The following is a 21,860-nucleotide window of genomic DNA, read 5'->3' on the forward strand; positions in this document are numbered from 1 at the left end:
ACTCCCATTTACCATTGCAACAAAAAGAATAAAATACCTAGGAATAAACCTACCTAGGGAGACAAAAGACCTGTATGCAGAAAAGTATAAGACACTGATGAAAGAAATTAAAGATGATACTAACAGATGGAGAGATATACCATGTTCTTGGATTGGAAGAATCAATATTGTGAAAATGACTATACTACCCAAAGCAATCTACAGGTTCAATGCAATCCCTATCAAATTACCAATGGCATTTTTTACGGAACTGGAACAAAAAATCTTAAAATTTGTATGGAGACACAAACGACCCCGAATAGCCAAAGCAGTCTTGACGAAAAAAAAACAGCTGGAGGAATCAGACTCCCTGACTTCAGACTATACTACAAAGCTACAGTATTGAGGACAATATGGTACTGGCACAAAAACAGAAACATAGATCAATGGAACAAGATAGAAAGCCCAGAGATAAACCCATGCACTTATGGTCAACTAATCTATGACAAAGGAGGCAAGGATATACAATGGAGAAAAGACAGTCTCTTCAATAAGTGGTGCTGGGAAAACTGGACAGCTACATGTAAAAGAATGAAATTAGAACACTCCCTAACACCATACACAAAAATAAACTCAAAATGGGTTAGAGACCTAAATGTAAGACTGGACACTATAAAACTCTTAGTGGAAAACGTAGGAAGAACACTCTTTGACATAAATCACAGCAAGAACATTTTTGATCCACCTCCTAGAGTAATGGAAATAAAAACAAAAATAAACCAATGGATTGCTTCCATGTCCTGGCTAATGTAAATAGAGCTGCAATGAACATTTTGGTACATGACTCTTTTTGAATTATGGTTTTCTCAGGGTATATGTCCAGTAGTGGGATTGCTGGGTCGTATGGTAGTTCTATTTTTAGTTTTTAAAGGAACCTCCATACTGTTCTCCATAGTGGCTGTATCAACTTACATTCCCACCAACAGTGCAAGAGGGTTCCCTTTTCTCACACCCTCTCCAGCATTTATTGTTTGTAGATTTTTTGATGATGGCCATTCTGACTGGTGTGAGATGATATCTCATTGTAGTTTTCATTTGCATTCCTCTAATGATTAATGATGTTGAGCATTCTTTCATGTGTTTGTTGGCAATCTATTTATCTTCTTTGGAGAAATGTCTATTTAGGTCTTCTGCCCATTTTTGTATTAGGTTTTTTGTTTTTTTGATATTGAGCTGCCTGAGCTGCTTGTAAATTTTGGAGATTAATCCTTTGTCAGTTGCTTCATTTGCAAATATTTTCTCACATTCTGAGGGACATATGTATATGTATAACTGATTCACTTTGTTATAAAGCAGAAACTAACACACCACTGTAAAGCAATTATACTCCAATAAAGATGTTTAAAAAAAACAAAAACAAACAAACAAAAAAAACCCAAACGGGACCTAAAGAAACTTCAAAGCTTTTGCACAGCAAAGGAAACCATGAACAAGACGAAAACACAACCCTCAGAATGGGAGAAAATATTTGCAAACGAACCAACGGACAAAGGATTAATCTCCAAAATATATAAACAGCTCATGCAGCTCAATATTAAAAAAACAAGCAACCCAATACAAAAATGGGCAGAAGACCTAAATAGACATTTCTCCAAAGAAGATATACAGATGGCCAAGAAGTACATGAAAAGCTGCTCAGCAACACTAATTATTAGAGAAATGCAAATCAAAACTACAATGAGGTATCACCTCACACCAGTTAGAATGGGCATCATCAGAAAATCTATAAACAACAAATGCTGGAGAGGGTGTGGAGAAAAGGGAACCCTCTTGCAATGTTGGTGGGAATGTAAATTGATACAGCCACTATGGAGAACAGTATGTAGGTTCCTTAAAAAACTAAAAATAGAATTACCATATGACCCAGCAATCCCCCTACTGGGCATATACCGAGAGAAAACCATAATTCAAAAAGACACATGCACCCCAATGTTCATTGCAGCACTATTTACAATAGCCAGGTCATGGAAGCATCCTGAATGCCCATAGGCAGACGAATGGATAAAGAAGATGTGGTACATATATACAATGGAATATTACTCAGCCATAAAAAGGAACGAAATTGGGTCATTTGTAGAGACGTGGATGGATCTAGAGACTGTCATAGAGAGTGAAGTAAGTCAGAAAGAGAAAAACAAATATCGTATATTAACACATATATGTGGAACCTAGAAAAATGGTACAGATGAACTGGTTTGCAGGGCAGAAATAGAGACACAGATGTAGAGCACAAACGTGTGGACACCAAGGGGGGAAAGCAGTGGGGGGTGGGGGTGGGGGTGTGATGAATTGGGAGATTGGGATTGACATGTATACGCTGATGTGTATAAAATGGATGACTAATAAGAAACTGCTGTATAAAAAAATAAATAAAATTTTAAAAAAAAGTAAGCCATTGAATGGAAATTACAACTCCCCAGAGAGCTCCACATGCCAGGCTCCTGGAAATTGGTCCAAGTTCCATTTGTTCTGGAGTTCTAAGAAGAACAGCAGTCCTTGTAGCTGTACTTCTTTCCTTCTTTCTCTAGATTTCACCTTTACAACTTTTAAAAACTATGTTTGCATTATATGCTTTTGTAGAAAGTTTTAAAGTAGAAGAATTACAAATAACAAAATTAAAATCACCCATTATTCTCCCACTTCCCCATTCCAGAGATAATCATTTACATTTTTAGTGTATATTCTTACATTGTTTTCCTATGTGTTGAAACATGTATTTTATTTTAAAGATTTGGGTCATGCAATACGTGCATTTTTGTAACTTGCTTTTTAATCTTAACCTTATGTTCTGAGCATTTTTTGTGTGTTGTCAGGCTTGAAAATCAAGATTTCTATGTATGCAGCAAAGACTATCATAGTGACTTACCATCATTTAACCATCCACTACATTAGACCTTGACTATTACTTCTGACATTTGCCTTGTGTTTTCTTTTTTTCCCACTATTTATCAGAAAACAGTCACCAACCTTGTGAGTCCGTATTTATCAGTCTTCCTGACTGACGTTTGACATTATATCCAATAGTTTCCCAGGACCACCTGTGATATGTGGATATATGGATACTGAGTCCCTTATCCTCTCCTCCTGCTTTGTTCTCCAATTTTTGTACCCAACATTTTCCCCAAGAGTGAAGATATTGTTTTTCTTCCTTCAACCTAAGCCACATTCCTCAAAAATCCTGAAGTCTATATCACCATCTTCCAAATGTGTATGTAAGGAAGATTCATCATTTTAGTAGCTAACCTACACTGAATATTTACTGTGTTTTCTGTGCTTAGAGGTTTATAAGAATTTTTTTCATTTAAACTTTATGACAGTAATACAAGGCAAATACTACTATTATCTCCCTTCTACAGGTGAAGAAAGTGAAGCTTCTTTTGAGTAACTTGACTAATATCACAGCTAGTAAGAGGCAAAGCTGGCCCTAAACCCAGACCTGTTTGCCTCTACATAATTTATTATTATTGTTAACTAAAGTCCATTTTTATTCAAATTTTCTTAGTTTTTGCCTAATGTCCTTTTTCTGCTCTAGAATACCACCCAGGATACAATGTTTCATTTAATCATGTCTTCTTAGACTTCTCTTGGCTGTGACAGTTTCTCAGACTTTGCTTGTTTTCTCTAAACCTTTGCTTTTTTTTTTTTTTTTTTTTACAATATAGTCACCTCTTATCCTTTACAAGACCATAGCAATTACAATTTATTGTGCACTGTTGAGAGTGGCTTTGGTCCTCACAGAAACTCTCCAAAGCTATTATAATCCCCATTCTACAGTTGAGAAAACCGAGACTTAGAGATGAAAACTAATGATGCAGGTCACAAAGCTAGTAAGTGATGGAGCTGGGATCCTAACCCGGGACTGTCTGACCATTAGTGTCATGTTCTTTTCAATACTCTAATTTAGGTGGCTTATGTACATGTGCTTTTAAAAAATAAAATTAAATGTTAATAGCAGAGTTAGAGTGCCATAAAGATCGATATTTGGTCCAACTCTCCTATTGCCCAAGCTCCTTCTATAGATTCCTCAACAAAAGGTTCTAAGCACATGGTCAGAAGCCATCAGTATCACTCAGCTCACTATTTCACAAAACATCCAGTCAAGTTTTGAACAATTCTGATCACGAGAGCTCTGTGTTCTTCCAAATGGTTTTTCCTTTGGTCTTAGTGTGGTTCTGAGGAGCCAAACACAATCACCTAAACTTCTACCTAAGAACTCTGCAGTCGGCCACCATGTCTCCCCCTAGACAATCCTTTCCTGGAAGAGCATGGCATAGTATGAACTTCCCTCAGCATCTTAACAGCCTGATTTAGACCACAGTTCCCTGCAGAATCTCTATGTAGATGCAAGTCCTTATAGTGCATTACAGCTCTGCAACGTGCGTGCCCTCTACAATCAGAGCTCAGTAATTGCCCTGTTGACTGTCTCCTTGCTTACTGGTAACCTCCTACCCACCCCAGCACTATCACCCCTCTCCTCCTCACCCCCACCCTCCCCACACACGACATTTCTAAATCATCAGGTCAAAGGATCCTAACACTGACACCCTTCCAACCCTTTAAATGGGGGAGCTGTCTCTAGAAAACCCGTTGAGACACACGTTTGGAAGGTGAGTGAAACATAAGGGGGATACTTTCTCTGAGTTTGACAAACAAGTTAAGGGGCAAAGAGAGTGAACCATGACCGCCCGGAGACAGATCCTTTCTCCCCCACTTCCCCACAGCGCTGAGGCAGACAAGAGCTCCCCGCTGGTGTGCCCAGGACAGACAGCGCGCTGGGCGGGTCAGGGACGACGCGCCATGAAGAGGGCGGGTTCCCAGCAGCTGGTTTCCCCGAGAGTCCGCGGTGGGCCCTTGGGGACGGCACAGCGACGCTAAGGCGCCAGCAGCTGCCTCGCCAGCTGCCCCCGTGCCCGCCCCTCAGACTGGTGCTCAAAGGAAATCAGAGGGCGAAAGAAGGAGGCAAGAGTGTCAGAAGATACCGTAAAGGAGTCCTTATCAAAGTTCTCTAGCTGTTTCTTGCCGGCGGGTGCCTGCGCTTCGTTGTCAATACCATGGACAGCACCCGCGAAACAACTCAGGGGCGCTTGGACGCCGCTGGCTTCTGGCAGGTCTGGCAGCGCTTTGACGCAGAGGGTGAGTAAAACAAGCCACCTGTACAGCCTTGCTGAAAGGACCTAGAGTTCCCTCTTCCCCATACGTCTTTCCCTGCAGAAGAAGTTGTCTTCCAGCGCTGTTAATGCAATATACCTAACGCAGTATACCTAACAGACGTTTGGTATACTGGAGCTGCACTTCTTGATACCTTGTGAAAGTTCAGGGTGGGAGGAGAGACCTGAAACTACACCCCGGCCCCCACCCCCCAACCTGTGTGTGTGTGTGCAGTGATATACCGTATATATAATGACAAATATCACTGTATATATTAGAGGCTTGTGGGCTGACACTCGGGTATCTGAAGTCAGCCCTCTCTGACATTTTTACTCAAATGCTCATTTTTACTCAATGACTTTGTTGTGTAACCCCCAGTCTCTCAAAGAGAGGGTGAATTTTATCAACTTTCAAAAAGACACTACCCTCACTCCCCAAAAAACTATTTGAAAAGAACTACTTACATTTGCTTTGTCTTCATTAAAAGAGAAACATAAAGAAAATATCTAAAGTGTGTGTTTTAACCTTGCAAACTAAGATTCAATGCTTACATCTCTTAAATTTTTCCAAGACTGCAAAATCCTTGGGTTAGAGTTTATTCTAAAACTCACGTTTATTTGTGGATTAAAATTCATGTATAAATAGCTTTCCTCTCCCCAATATTTATACAAACCCCAGCACAAAGCATTTACTCTCAAATGTGTATTTGCTATTCACATCCATGTCATCTAGAGGTAGATACTGGCACTTAATTAGAGTTACAGTAGATAGTGTCCATGGGGATTTTATAAATTTGAGACTAAAAACAAACTTAGATGTTAAATGTTAAATACTAAATGTCACATGTTATTCTGTGTAAGTGACTATTATTTATGGATACCTTCTTGCATTTAGAAAAAGGTTACATAGAAGAGAAGGAGCTTGATGCTTTCTTTTACCACATGTTGCCGCCATTTTGTACTGATGTAAGTACTTGTGCCACTAAGCATTAATTTATGTGTCTCTTAGTGAATTATAAAAAGCATCCAAATCTTATGTTGATTTGTACCTATTAATCACATCTGACCTCTTTTCTTCCCTGCATGTAATTTTTCTCCCTCTCCTAGCAGCACAGAGGGATTTAGGTAGGTTTTATGAGGTTCAGCTGTAGCACTTGACATGCTGGTCACTGACTTTTAGTGTGACATTTGTCATCCACTCAGAGATTTTAACTGTAGATTCAAACAACCTTGTTTTGAACGTCTCCTTGGTTATGTCTCTGCTAATGGATTTAAACCTAGAGATAAGGTAGCTTACTTTGTTCAGAAAGGTGGAAAAGATGTTAAGAGCTTTTCAGGCTCTGGGTGTTTAGTGCCTTTGATATTACTTGGATAGCAAACCACAAACAAACCATTCAAAATCATTTTTCGTTTTGTCAAAAAGGTTACAAATTTCTTAGGAAATGGCAAACCAGAAAATAATAAACATACCCAGAGCCCAAGTATAAATGTAAACCAATCCATCCAGTGTCCATATCCCTCCCTGATGGTAAATCTGGCCTTGAGAGATGCAGATTACCTTTTGATGAGCCCTGTACCAAAGCAGAGGAAAAATGCACACAGAGACGCACCAGCCTGGGGCTGGGATAACCTGGTAAAGACTCTATCAGGGGATACATGGTAAGAGGAGTAGCTCTGGAGATAGTAGCGTTTAAAACGAATTGTGGCGACAGCTTATCCTCAGCTATAGTTGTTTACATGGAAGAATACTGGAGTGCATCACACTTTCACGTAGGAGCCCAGTGCGGGGAACAAGCAGCTTGGGGACGCTGTTTCTGGGGGAAGGGCAGTCAGCTCAGAATAAGAGAGGCTGCCATCTGCCTCTAACAGCCATACACAGAACTCGTAGTCTCCCTCTCTCGCCCCCAGCCCGTCTGCCTCTCATTTTCCGTCTCTCTTCTGATCTCTGTTTCTCTTATGTTTCTGCCCATTTCTGTTTCTCATTCTGTGTTTCATGGCTCTCCTCTCCCATCATCTCTTGACTTTCTCTGTGACTTCTCTGTCTCTCATCTCTCTCTCTCAGCTCTATTTCTCATGTCTCTCCATCTGTCTTTGTCCCTCTCCTGTCTCTTTGTTTCTCCTGCTTTTTCTCTCTTCAGTCTGTTTCTCAAGCTCTCTCATTGTCGCTCCTCTCTCTTTCCTATCTCTCTTTGCCCTTCATTTCTTTTCTTTTATCAGTTTCTCTCCTCTCCTTTTCGCTTTCCTTCCCTTATATCTCTGTCTCTCTCTTTCTCTGCTTTGCTGCCACTTACTACTGTAAATGCAAAGGCTCGTGTCATTCCAGAACCCATGGGTCTGACGCCATTTTGTCAAACATGACAGGAGTATTTCAGGAAAACAAAAAGATGAAGGCAAAACCATTCAAAGTCTTGCAATAAACTGGATGGTCGTGAGAGAGTGTCATGGACATATATACACTACCAAATGTAAAATAGATAGCTAGTGGGAAGCAGCCTCATAGCACAGGGAGATCAGCTTGGTGCTTTGTGACCACCTAGAGGGGTGGGATGGGGAGGGTGGGAGGGAGGGAGATGCAAGAGGGAAGAGATATGGGGATGTATGTATATGTATAACTGATTCACTTTGTTATAAAGCAGAAACTGACACACCATTGTAAAGCAATTATACTTCAATAAAGATGTTTAAAAAAAAAATAAACTGGATGGTCAAAAAAACTAAACCCCAGAGACTTGGAACTTCACACCTTTTCAGAAAGCTCCTTGCTTTAGTGATTTAAAGAAAAGGAGGAGAAAAGTTGCTGTCACTATTGAAACCGAAAGTGTCTAATTTTCAGTCATGGGATGAGGGGTAGGGCTACTCAAACACTGGGGTCTGCTCTAGACTGAGGACACTGCGAGCTGCCTTCTTCTGGGGCTTGGGCTGACTTTAAAGGCATCGTTCCCATTAGTGAGGGAGAAGGTGGATGCCATCTCCCGTAGCTTGGCTGATCTTACCATCACCCCTCCCTCAGATCTGGCCCATGGCCTCACCTTCTCACACATGGGCAGGCATGGTCCTCGGAGGAAAGGAAACAACAAATGACTCACCAGTCTGCTGTGCAACTGTGTTCAGTGCAAGCACTCCTGAGTCCAGAGGCGAAGGGCTTGGAAGGCTTGCAGAGTCCTTAGGCTAGTGAAAATAAAATTTTGGTGTGCTTAAGAATTACCTGTATTTGTTAACATGCAAGGCCCCAGGTCCCACCTCTTAGGTATTTCAGTACATTTGGGGGTCTGTCTGGGGTCTTGCATTTTAAAAGCACCCTGAGTCACACTGCATCTTCTTTCACTCTGTTCCCTCCAGGAACAGTGATTACCTGTCAGACAGGGGACTGTAATATAATTAGGCCAGTCCTGCTGAGTTGTGGCTGTAGCCCCAGGTGCCCCTCCTCAGCACTTGGCAAAGGAGAGAGGTTTTGGAGCCAGGGGATAAGCTGTTTAAACTGTTAATCAGAAATGCTGTCATCTGCCATTGTTTCCTTTCAAAATGCTGAGGCGTTACCCCAGGGAATATAGTTACAGGGACCTTCACTGGGCTCCATGGGACAACCATGATTAAGGAAACTGTTCCTAACTCTGGACTTTTTTTCCTGCTGAGAAATGAATAGGCCCTAAGTATGTCCTTAACACGAAGACATGTCCCTCTCAGCGGAGGGATAATCACCATTTGTGACACCTACTTTTAATCAGTGATGCCCCACTGGGTACAGAAGCAGCAGCAGGGGGGCCTCCATGACCAGGCAGCCCCTCACCCTGGTGTTTAAGTGTGACAAGCAGTTCATCAGAGGCCTGAATAGCTCTACTTTCCTGCCCTGATTAGCGAGTCACAGAGACCTTGGGGGAAGGAATTTGAAGATTTCTAACAGCAAGCTGCCTGCTAGTCAACCTTGGAGAGCAACCAGCCTGCTTGTAATTACCTGTTCCTCACAGCCTCTGAGGGGCTTGACTTAATGGAAGCATCGGCTGCTCTTGCTGCTGTTTCTGTTACCCACTCCCCTCATATCTCTGCCTTTTGTCTTTTCAAATACTCAGAACTGGCCTCTGAACTAGGTCCAGATCTAGCCAGTCTGTTGCACAGCATTGCTTTCTGGGGCTGTGTATGCATTCTTCGCGTACAGATTGTAGCACATCCTGGGCCTGTTTCAATGCTTCAGAGATGAATACTCTGCTGGGGCCTAGAGTCTCAGACAAGGAGAGCAGGGTTGGTGCTGATGGGAAATTACAACAGAGGGAGCCCTAGACTCTTTTGTTTTAGGTCCAAGGGATAATCATGGACTTTGGAGTTAGAGGTCTGAGAGGACGGAAGTCAAGTTTCTGTGCCTTCAAACTAAAGGTAGAAGGCCAAGCTGAAATTCAAAGTGAAGACCCACTTTCTTGCGTGATTTCCACTGTGATTTTTCTGTATGATGCACATACACACTCATACAAGCAAACAAACCACACAATCTATGGCGCCAAGACTAAAGAGGCTAATCTCTCATTACTTAGTGGAGTGTCAAATGAGGAAACCTGGTTGGCAGGCATAGTGTAGTAGTATTAGGGAGAATAAATTTAGTATAACTGATCTAGTCTGAAGTCTAGGAATACGGCACTGTTTGGGAGTATCTGAGCCTCTCAGCCCCTACATCAAAATTCATTCTCCATTGTTGATTATACATGTCACCTTTCTTTGTAATAACCCTGCAGTCCATTGATGAAGAACAATTTAATGTGTGGAAAAGGTTGTACAAGGAAGGGATATGTGACGTCTTCGGTAGTTCAATGATTATCTATTTGGTTTCCTCTTTAATTATTTTCCCCTAATTATTTTTTTCCTTGGTGAGACCAAGATTAAAAGAATAAACTCTAGCAAACTGGGGACCCAGAAGAGCTGGACTTTTCAAATAGAAAAGAATAAAAAAAACCTCTGAGTTCTTGGGAAGAAAGTTTATATGTTCATTACAATACAATCTTTTGTCACAACCAAATATAGAATGATGTTCAAATTCATTCTATCAACAGTCTAGTCTCTAAGCTTCTCTTCATTCATATTTTAGGAGCTCACTAGCTACATAGTCTTATCTAGTTAGGATTCTGATTAGTGGTTATTTGTTTAAGAAATCTCCATCTCTCTCTCTCTCTCTGTCTGTCTCTCATGTGCAACTTGATGGGATCACTTTCAATGGCTAAGTAACTTACTTTCCAGGTTAGACTAACATAATTATCAGGCTATATACTCTGAATATTTGATATCCTAACTACATTTTTGGAATCTCAGTGGCTTTAATGTGGTTCTGTCTGGCCCACTGTAGGATGCAGTCATGGAAGAAAATGTGCAGAAGATGAAACAACAATTTATGTCTGCCCACAATGTCTCTAAAGACGGTCGCATACAGATGAAAGAGGTACCTTTTATGACTGTAACTTTCTTGACTCTACCTTCTTGGGCTATAATTTTCTCTGATGGATAATGAAAGTTTTACATTTGATTGGAAAATTAGAACCCTCTGCAAGGCAGCTGGGTTACATAACATTTCTGAAGAGCTCACTTTTCCTTTTTCATCAGCTTAATAACAAAGAGTATATGATGCTTCCATCATTTTATTTAGGTCAATCAATATTTATACTTATTTTATAATTGGGGAATTGATATGCTGGAGGCTTTTCAGTTACTTGATCTAATATTTGTCTCTTTCCACAGTGTCCTGTTCAAATTCAACCTTGACATAAGGGAAAACGTACTGACAATAAATGAGTTTAAACTTCAGTATCAGTTCCCAATGGAGATTGGAAAGATCTGTCCGTGAACATCATTAAAAACAAAACAGAGAGCAGCCGCCTCTACTTCAACTCAACCCACACTTATTAAGTACCTACTAAAGCAAGGAACTGTGTTAAGCATGCAGTGCCAGGCACAGTCTGTCTTTAACCTGATAATTTTTCCTTCCAGTTACAAAAAGGTTTACAGTTTAGAAAGGATTTCCACACATATTATGTTACTTTACCCCCACAGTAGCTATAGAAAATGGGCATGGAACATTATCTCTATTTTACTGATGAGGAAACTAAGTTACTTTCCTAGCATCGTATGGCCAGTAAGTGGCACTGGATTAAGTTGTAACCCACTTATAGTTATGAATCTATACAGGTTTATTCTATAGATTTATAAATCCATACATAAAAATGAGCTGCTATGAAAGTAAGATATTAATTTCAGAGACAAAAGTGCCTGCTAGACATATTACCTGAAATCTGAAGAGCTAGTCTCTTAATGCTGTTGTACTTAGTCAATATTGTTGGTGAAAATAGTAATTTTTCTTCAGAAAGTTATGATAATAAGGCAAGATTATGTCTTCTTATAAAAAATAGACATGTTCACACCAGGGGGCTGCCTTTTCAGAAAACTACTAAGCTAAACTCCAGATTTATGAGTGTAGCTGTTTCCAAAGTTTTCACTAAAAGGCAAAAATTATTTATATAACCAATAATAATTGCATTATAATTGATGTAAACATATCAGTGTATTGATTAATGGAAAAGTAATTGTAAGCATCAAGCTAGAAATACCAAAGTATTCATAATTACATGTTCACGGTTACATTCTCCAGCCCATAGAACGGAGCATAGCGTATAGTGGCGCTCAACAAATATTTGTTAACTTAATAATAAATGAATGAAACATGGTAAATAATGAAAAACTATGCCATTATCTTACCAATTACTGGTAGACCTTCCTGAAGCAACTGGGAACTTGGCTAAAACTTTGACATCCATGCCAACCAACCTGTCATGGAGTCCTGCCAATGAGCATAACTGATGTTGTTTGTAGAGATGCTGATGGTATAGGACTGCTTTGGTCCCCTTAAAACCTCATGAGTCTGTGAGAGTAAAGAGTAGCAAGGTCTCTCCTACTGCCTCCTGCTATACCACTGGCCATTTCGCGTACTCCAATTACAGGTACTTGTGACATAAAATCAGCTCACCTGCACACATTTTAGATATTTTAGCACAAAACAAAATAAGAAAGGAGTCACATCTAAGAGCCAAAGTGAAGCTTGGGGATGATCTGTGTACTTGATTTGTCCAGGGCTCCTCTGTGCCACTCTGGTCAAACTGAAGACAGAGTGCGTTCTAAAGACTTAGGGCTGGTGAATTACATTTTAATTTGGTTTCTTAGCCTGTGCCACCCCATGCGAAAACACACTTAGTCCTGAAGAGCAGTTCTCAGCTGACCTTGTGTGGGTGGGTAGGAAAAACACAAAGTTAACAGGTGAAATATGAAACCTTGGCCAAGTGACTTCATCTCTCTGAGCCTCAAGTTCATCATCTTCATCCACAGAGAAGTTACCACTGACTAAATTTTTAATAGGTACCAGGGACTTTGCTAAACAGTTTATAAATAGTGCCTCACCTGACTTTTAGTCTTCACATAAGCACCAGGATATAAATATTATTATCTCCATTTTACAAATGAGGAAATTGAGGCACAGAGGTATCAAATTGTCCAAGATCAAATAATAGGTGAATACAGAGAAGGAATTTGGATCCACACTAAAGCCAACCACATACTGCATTGTGCTGCCTCCCATTAGTATTAACATGCCAATACTTATATTTACCTGAAGGATTGGTGTGAGAATTTAATGAGATGATAAATGAAAAGTACATTGCTAGTGCCTGCCATGTAGTAGGTATTCAATATATGACAGCTGTTATTAACACGATGTGCCCTTGAGCTGACCTACATCCAACTAGAGAATATGAATGGGAGTGTGGGCTAATCGTTCCTACAACCTAGCAGAAGCATTTGCTCTGGACTTCCTCTGTAGCATTGAACAAGATGCTGGGAGAACTACAGCTATAGAAGAAATGGCCACTGTTTATGGGGGACAATTCAGAAACAAGACAGTATACACTGAAATACCATAGGTTTGGCAAAGAACCCAGCCAAACATGCCTATGAGCTGAAACAAGTGTTACCGTCACATAGGGGAAGAACATGTTACCTTTGTTCATGGGAGCAAGGAAAGTAAATCAATAGAACTGGTGCTCATATAGACAGCTGGACGGTTAAATTTACCACAAGTGAACCAACTTTTAAAGTATCAATATAGATGCTAATAATATAAAAGAATATAAACCATAGCCAACTCAAGAATCAAGCCAGACAGCAATCATTGCTGCTTTTGTGTACAGCACCGAAGCGATCTGTATACACAACATCTCACCAGCACAGCATAGGGGTTAAAAGTGTGGGCTTAGTTGAAGTCCTGACTCCACCACTTACTAACTACATAATGATGGCAAGTTCCTTATCTCTGTGTAGCCCAGTTTCCTTAACTAATAAATAATAATAATGATGTGCTATGCACCCTATAGGTTGTTAGGATTAAATGAGTTAGCATATATAAGCATTTAGAACAATTCATGGCACATATAAAAATTATTGGGTATTTTTATTTTCTACTATAATTATAGAGTTGTTAATACAAAATTGGAGCCTCTCAGAATAAGGTCTGGAACATTTTAAGCACTAACACATTTATTATTAAATAATAATAAAGATGATTATTATTATTTTGGATTGTAAGCTCATGGAAGACAGATACTCATAGTGTTTCATACCTAGAAGGGTGCAACACTTCTTGAAAGAATCAATGAATCCAAAATGACAATCAAGGGCACGGAACTACGTGTTGGGCTCTCCATCCTGAGAGATCCAAGCCCTTCTGCCCTCTAATATGTTCCTTGATGCCTTTTACCCACGGAGCCCTGGCCAGTGTCACCAGCTGCTATCTCTCCCTTTTCCTTTAGCTTGCCTGCATGTTCTTGTCCGAGGATGAAAACTTTCTTCTGCTCTTTCGCCGGGAAACCCCCTTGGACAGCAGTGTGGAGTTTATGCAGGTAAGCGTTTGGTTGTGTCTCTATGGAGGGCGAGGCCAGGATCCCAGCCACCTGCTGTGGCTGCCACCACTCCTGCCCAGTCCCCAAGGGAGAGCTGCCCACAGAGGACAAGACCAAGCAAAGAAGCCCTTGTGTCGAGCCTGGCCCCAAGCCCCAATGTGCTCTCTCAGTGTGCTGACCCGGGCTGCCCCTGAGCTGACAAACTCCTTAGCCTGGGCTAGAGGAAGGCTTAGACGAGGGGCCCTGCAGGTACCTGAGGCATGTAATGGGAGGGTAGGGTGGGGGCCGTGGAGCCTGGAGAGCACATGCCCATCAAGAGCCCAGAGTCCTGTGAGCTCCAGCCAACTGCTGCCTTCTGAGAATGCAGCCTAGGCATCTAGTCTCTATGGGAAACTACTTATTTTTAAATGTTGGCAACTAATTCTAGTTTTGAAGGCACAGTATGGTCAAAATATAACTTATTAGAGGGCTGATCCAGCCAGCAGGCATCTCTTTGCAATCATTGTGCCAGAATAAAAACAAAAGGCAGAATCAATGGCTCCTCTTATCTCCTCTTTCAGCCTCTGGGTGTTACTGTCTGTGGGTGAAGAAAGACCAGGGAAGGCAGAGCAGGGTGTCTTCAAGGCCAGAGCGGCAGATTCAAGACAGCTCCTGCACCCAGGGCCCCATTCCTGAAAGACTTACCAGGTCCCCACTTAGGAGATAATAACTTAGCAGCCTTGTGCACTACTTTATTTATCTTCTGGCCAAGTGGAAGTTATGAGAAATGGAGCAAGCACTTGCATAGACAATTCACAGAAGAAATATGAATAGACAATTGATATATAACAGCAACCAAAGAAATGCAAATTAGAAACAACTAACTTTTCCAAAGTGGTAAAGATTTTAAGAGGATCAACAAAAAGATACAGCGCTGGCAAGCAAGCACTGAGACTGTGGCTCGTGCTCTCCGGGCAGGCACGCACACTGGGATAATTTTATGGAAAGAGATTTTGCAAAAACGTAATCAGGATTCTTTAAAATTTCATAATCCACAGTTAATTTTTAAAAATCTTGGGGCTTCCCTGGTGGCGCAGTGGTTGAGAATCTGCCTGCTAATGCAGGGGACATGGGTTTGAGCCCTGGTCTGGGAGGATCCCACATGCCGCGGAGCAACTAAGCCCGTGAGCCACAACTACTGAGCCTGCGCGTCTGGAGCCTGTGCTCCGCAAGAAGAGAGGCCACGATAGTGAGAGGCCCGCGCACCGCAATGAAGAGTGGCCCCCACTTGCCACAATTAGAGAAAGCCCTAGCACAGAAACGAAGACCCAACACAGCCAAAAAATAAATAAATAAATAAAATAAATAATAATTAAAGGTGCTAATAATTTAAAAAAATAAAATAAAAATCTTTACCCTTTGACTCAATAATTCTACTTCTCCAAGCATCTATGTTAAGGATATAATCAGAGATGCAGACAAATTTTCTACACAATGATGTACATTAAATATTTCTGTTACTTAGTATAGTTAAAACTGAAAATAACATAAATGCTCAACAATGAAAGAAAAATTAGGTAGATTATGATACATTCATACAATTCATTCATTCCACAAATACTTATGTGCCCCTGCAGTATGCCAGAAACTGCTCTAGGCCCTGGAGATTCATGAGAGAAAAACCCCATTGTGGAACTTTATGCATCACTGAAAATCAAGTTTTCAAAGACTATCTAATGACAAGAAGGAAATGCGTTATGGTGTTAAGAAACAAAATTGTATATGCGTTATGATCTTAACTTTGCTTAAAAAATTATTTACCCTAACACCCACGTAAATAAGACAACGGGTAAATACACACTAGATAAATATTGTTTTTTTTTAGGGGTAAGATTTTGGATAATCTTTATGTTCTCTGTACTTTTGTATTTTCCAATTGTGTAGAATCACTGTTCTATTATTTACAGATTATTTTAAATGACATTTTCAAAATAATTTTAGTTGTGTTTAAGAATGCTCACAGAAAATTTTAAATGAAAATAGTAGACTACCCAAGTGTGTAGGCCATATGACTTCCCCTTCATTTTGTCACATATATAATAGAAACACAATGAAAAGGAAACACATAGAAATGACAAGTGACTATCTTGGGGTAGGAATTTCAGAAGATTGTAGTGTTTTTTATTTCAGTAATTTTGCACAATAAATATGATTTGCTTTTATAATCAGCAGAAAGTATTAAAATGTTATGCCTATGTAGGCTTGAATAATCTTGAGAAATGGGAAAAAGAAAGGTTCCATAATGCCATTTCCATCTTTTTTTTAAAAAAAAACTTTCTCCATTTTTCCTCCCTCCCTTCTAGTTTGTCAATTTCTTCTGTAAAGAAGTGCTTTCTCTTTCTCTACCCAATTAAAAAAAATATTTTGGATTCTTGAATTCTTTATTTTTAAATTAAATTTGTTATAACCTGTGTACTCTCCTATATATTTTAAGAAATCCTACCTTAATGTCTTTATATTCCCCCTGAACTACAGGACCTTAAGACACTTTAACTATCAGCTCACTTGCCATTATTGTCCAGAATATTAGTTCTATCTTATTTTCTTTAATCCCACAAATTTTACGTTAACAAGATATGTTTCCATTTGCCCACATGTTTCCCATTGTGTTTGTATATCATTCCTTCTTCATCTTAGATTTTCCTCCTTTGTGTTCTTCCTTCCTGGAGTATATCCTTTACCAAGAGACTGTTGGTAATAAATTCTGATTTTGTTTGCCTGGAAACCTCTTTATTTTGCTTTTATTCTTTAAAGACAGGCATATATAGTAGTCACATAAAGATCTTTGGCCCACCAATAGCTCAGGTGCAGTAAAACTGTAAGATAATTTAGATGGAAAATGTTTGGGGAACAGCATAAAAAAGCAGGTAAAAATGTTTTTGTTATTTGAAATTCTCATTCTTAGTTCTGGTATAGTCACACCATTAAAGTTGGTATATAAATCACATTTAACCAGTTGATTTTCTAAGCCTGGTTAGATTCAGGCAGAAACGTTGGTGACAGGGACTGAAAGGGGCAATGTTTCTGAACACTTCTCACTAAATATCAGCATCTCCTACTATCCCTGCAGGATATTCAGGCAGGACCCTAGCTGTGATCTAGAATTAAGGTCCCTGCAGTTGATGACTCAGGTAACCCATTCCACATCAATGAAACATCTGTCAATTAAAAAAAATACTTAATGCTACTTTTTCATTCTGTATAGGAGTTATGGAACTTGTTAACTTGTGAGGCTTGGATATGGAAAAAATCAGAGGTGGTCAAAATCACACCATTTACTAAAGAAAGCAGTTCAATGTTTCCTTAAAAATATTCAGCTGTTCTGTCTTCCAGTTTAAGTAACTATCTTCAGCTGGATGAATGCTGTTTTTTGTGGGGGTTTTTGGCCACACTGCACGGCATGTGGGATCTTAGTTCCCCGACCAGATATCGAACCCAAGCCACCTGCATTGGAAGCGCAGAGTCTTAACCACTGGACTGTCAGGGAACTCCCACGAATGCTGTTCTTAAACCAATGAAAGGGTTGGCTTGCTACTGGGAATTATCAGAGATGTTTTATTCCCTTTACCTGGAGCCAAGACCACAAAGGCAAGATTCCTTAGGGGCCCTTTCTGCCGTGCAATTTATTTTGGGGAAGTTCACCTTTGCATTAAGATTATTGCTGTTCGGGGTTTTAGTCTTATGTGGGTGCCTCAGTTTGACTTCCCACCTTGGGTGGCCCCAGCATTTGTCTCCCGTCTACCTTGTGCGCAGTTTTCTGATAAAGCTACAGGCTAAGTTATCAGAGATCAGTAGATGTACCTAGGACAGACTTTGGTTTCTGTCATGCATTTTGTGCTTTCCTATCATGTCAGACCTCTTAGAAGTCCCCTCACTTTCTTGCCAGCTGAGCTATGTATTTAAAGAGTTGTTTTTTAGAGTACTCTGCATTTTTAGGAATTTAGTACAAAGAAGATTTCATAGTTTGCCATATTGCCTCCCACTGAAGGTCATCCCTTGATATCTTTCCATTTTGAACTTTCCATAGCTCCCTTTCAGTGAGTGCACTGTGGTCCTCCTAAGTGGCTCTAAGTGAATGCAGTGAGTCATTTCTAGTGAGTTCTGCCCAAACAATTATCTGTCACCAAAGAAAGCCTAAAACTCTCCATGCAAAGTCTTAGTTGCACCCAGTTAAGTACTGTTATCAGATGCTGAACCATAGTAGACAGCAGCATAAGTTGACCCCAAATTATTTGAGGATAAATGGATTAATGGCTTTTGTGTATTTCAGATTTGGCGCAAATATGATGCTGACAGCAGTGGCTTTATATCAGCTGCTGAGCTTCGTGTAAGTGTTGCCGGGAGCTGTGTCTGGGTGAAGGGCGGGTTTGCTCATCGCTGGGAATTTGATTTATGTGTATCATGAGTTTGATTTCTGTGTTTCCAAGAAACATGGATATGAATTTGTTACTTAAAAAAACTGATTCGCGTTTAGAAGATTTAGAAACTGTATGTTGGATTTACTGCTTGCTAAAAGCATTTCAGTTCCTTCCTAAAACAAACCAACCACAATTCTTAAAATACAGCCTCTTGAGATTTTTAGGTTTATTTGCTCACTAGATAAAATGCAGCTCTTCTCTTGATGTCACAGAACTTCCTCCGAGACCTCTTCCGCCACCACAAAAAGGCCATTTCTGAGGCTAAGCTGGAAGAATATACTGGCACCATGGTGAGTAACTGAGCCATGCGATCTCCATGAGGACAGCTTCTCCGCTGCCTCCTCACGGCCCAGAAACATTGTCTGGTACAGTGGACGATTCTACTCATTTAGCAAGTTGATTTAGAGCAATTGGGAATCAGATAGATGGGAGATGTGTGTCCCACCTCTGCCATCTTTAGCCATGACCTTGAGAAACTGTCCAGCCTCTCAACTTTATTTACTTCATCTGAAAAATGGAGATTAATAGTATCTAGTTACTGAGAGGGCAAGTGAGTGGATGCATATGAAGCACTTTGCAGAGCATCAAGGAAATAAGAAATGTTCAGTACATGTTAGCTCTTCCTGTGGTGGTTGTTGTGGTCCTTGTTGTCATTATTTCACTTGCCCCTCATGCCATCATGTGATCCCAGGACTATTTCAGCGTCAAAGCTCCCTGGAAAATGGTGAAGTAGGAGAAGCTGCCTTTGGTGAACTCATCCTCATATTCTGTTTCAGTTCCTAACTTGATGCTTTTCTCCCAGTGCTAATCAACAATCTGTATTGAATTGGATCTGGCTTCTCTACCATTTATCTCCCCCCGAGCCCCTTCCCATCCCCAGATGTGTGCTTCATTCCAATCAAACTCTGTAGGTTTCTTAATTAACAAGCAAGGAAATTGCTGGTAAAGGTTTAATTACTTGTGCAATTGCTACACTTATTATAGAAAGAGTTCTCGAGTAGACGCCTCTTACTGAACCTTCTGGTGAACAGCCACGGAAGCATATCACTGAGAAGAGTTTTATGGATCCCTGTTAAAATGTGTACCACTAGGTTCATCTATTTAGGCCTTTAATTGATGTTTCCGAATACTGTATTAATTCTAACAACTCCTCTATAGCACTGGCATTGTTCCTGCTATTTTGTATATCTGATGATTGAGGCTTGGAAAGGGTAAGTAACTAAGTCACCACTAAGTTGAATCCCTAGACTCGTTTTATAAAAATCAGATTAACTGGGAAATGTTAAGTTGCCTAGCCTAAGGCACCAGTTAAACTGGAAGTTGGGCTCTCCTGGCTTTCAACCCTGCATCCTCCTGGCTCTCACTCTGTACTCTGACTACTCCGAACGCTGCTTCCAGCCAAGGGCATCAGCCCGCAGGGAAGGAAGAATGTGCTCTTGACCAAGATACCTTGTAAATGGGCTGGACAGGAGCAAAGATGATGCCAAGGACAGAATCACACCCCAGGCCAGGATCTCAATCAAGGAAATTAGCTGGCTTCTTACTATGTTGACTTGTTGTAATAGCATGCAAAATGCTGTTTGAAATCCTGAGTAAATAGGTACTTAGCACTAAAGAGTGACGTGGGAAATCCCTGAGAAGCAGGAAGCAGGTTCCCAGCTACAGGGATATCTCTAGTTTCCTTTTGACCTAAGTTCCAGTGAAACCCTCTAATAGAATGAATAATCTGAAAAAGGAAATTAGACTGAAACTGCCTGGGGGAGAGAATAACAAGGAGATTATTCTTCCAGTTGGGCATTTTTTTCAACATTGATTTAACAATGTTAGCACTGGCTGTTGTTATCTTGATTTCATTAATGTTTAAAACAGGCCCTACACAATGAAATGCTTGCATTTAGAATCTCCAGCATGTTTCCAGTATTTCTTTGAATACCTTTGACTCTGAGGGGCTTCCCTCCACCTCCAACTAGAATACTAAGCCACTGCTTTCTGACTTTTTAATATAGCTTGGCTATTTTTTCCTTACTTTTCTCCACCTGGTTCTTGCTCATCCTTCAAGATTTAGTTAGACGTCATCTTGCCCTAGCAGATCTTCCATAACCTTCTTTTGTAGTGGATCCAAGTGCCTCTCCTCTGTGCCCCTATAGTATCTTGTGTATTTCACTGTCTTAACATCATAGTCATCCATTTAATCCATTCCACAAATATTCCTCAAATACCTGCTACGCCTCAGGCACTATTCTAGTCATCAAGGATTCAGCAGTGGGTGAAATAGACAAAGGAGAGACTGACACTAACAATAAGCACAATAAATAATAAATTACATTGCCTGATATAAGGTAATAGCGTTATGGAAAAAATTGAAAAGTAGACCAGGCAAGTGCCAGCAGGGCAGCTAGGATGGGAGTTTGGGGAGGTATAATTTTCAACAGGGTGGTCAGGGGAGGCCCTTCAAGAAAATGCAACGTGAGAAAGGACCAAAGGTGCAGCAAGCAGAGTCCTTGGGTCAGGAGTGTGCCTGGGATTTCCAGGAACAGGAAGAGACCAGTGTGGCTGGAGCAGAGTAAGCAAGGATGAGATGTAGGCCAGACCAGGTTGGGCTTTTGGGGCCACTGTGAGAACTTGGGGATTTAGTTGGAGGGAGATGGAGAGCCACTGGAGGATTTGAAGCAGAGGATGCCATGATCTGGCTGCTGTGTTGAGAAAAGCCCGAAATGGGCAAGGAGGGAATCAGGAAGACCTGTTGAGAGGCCATTGCTCCATCCAGGTGAGAGAGGATGGCAGCTTGGACCAGGGTCGGGTAGCAGAAGAGATGAGAACTAGATCTGTCTGAAGACGGAATCAGTAGGATTTCCTGATGAAGCAGCTGGGAGTCAAGGATGACGCTGACACTGTTTATGGATCTTGTACTCCACTAGGCTGTGATTCCTCAAGGGCAAGGTGGCATCTTATCTTTGTGTTCTCAGCCCTCCCACGGAGCCTGGCACACAGTGGGCTACTTAATGCAAATTGTCTGAACTGAATTTTCAGTTATTACCTCATAAACAGCTATGAATAAACCCTAACAATATGAGTAAAATTCGCCCTTGGGACCCTCCCGCCTCCCTTGTCTGTGTTGCTTGGGACCCTCCGGCTCCATCATGACTCTTGATCCCTCTTGAGATGCCTCGCATACTGCATATTGCACATCGCAGCATCTTGCACAGACCCAGCTTTCCTCAAGCAGTGCTTCATGTTCCGAAATTCTCCTTTTTCTCTTTCCTTGTTTAAAACCAGACCCTCCAGGCCAGAACCAGAAA

General features: G+C 40.7%; 1 protein-coding gene across 1 annotated transcript in view; it reads left to right on the forward strand.

Moving 5' to 3' along the window:
* Positions 1-750: 750 nt before the first annotated feature.
* SCGN (secretagogin, EF-hand calcium binding protein) overlaps positions 751-21,860 on the forward strand; it is a 41,918-nt gene continuing 20,808 nt past the window's right edge. The window contains exons 1-6 of the mRNA XM_082413060.1: positions 751-5,172; positions 6,082-6,152; positions 10,513-10,605; positions 14,015-14,104; positions 18,414-18,470; positions 18,774-18,851. Of these exons, the coding sequence (XP_082269186.1) occupies positions 5,091-5,172; positions 6,082-6,152; positions 10,513-10,605; positions 14,015-14,104; positions 18,414-18,470; positions 18,774-18,851 (471 nt within the window). The 5' untranslated portion in view covers positions 751-5,090. The remainder of the gene's footprint in view (positions 5,173-6,081; positions 6,153-10,512; positions 10,606-14,014; positions 14,105-18,413; positions 18,471-18,773; positions 18,852-21,860) is intronic.

This window comes from Balaenoptera physalus (assembly GCF_965194825.1).
Source record: "Balaenoptera physalus genome assembly, chromosome: 11".
Classification (NCBI taxonomy): domain Eukaryota; kingdom Metazoa; phylum Chordata; class Mammalia; order Artiodactyla; family Balaenopteridae; genus Balaenoptera; species Balaenoptera physalus.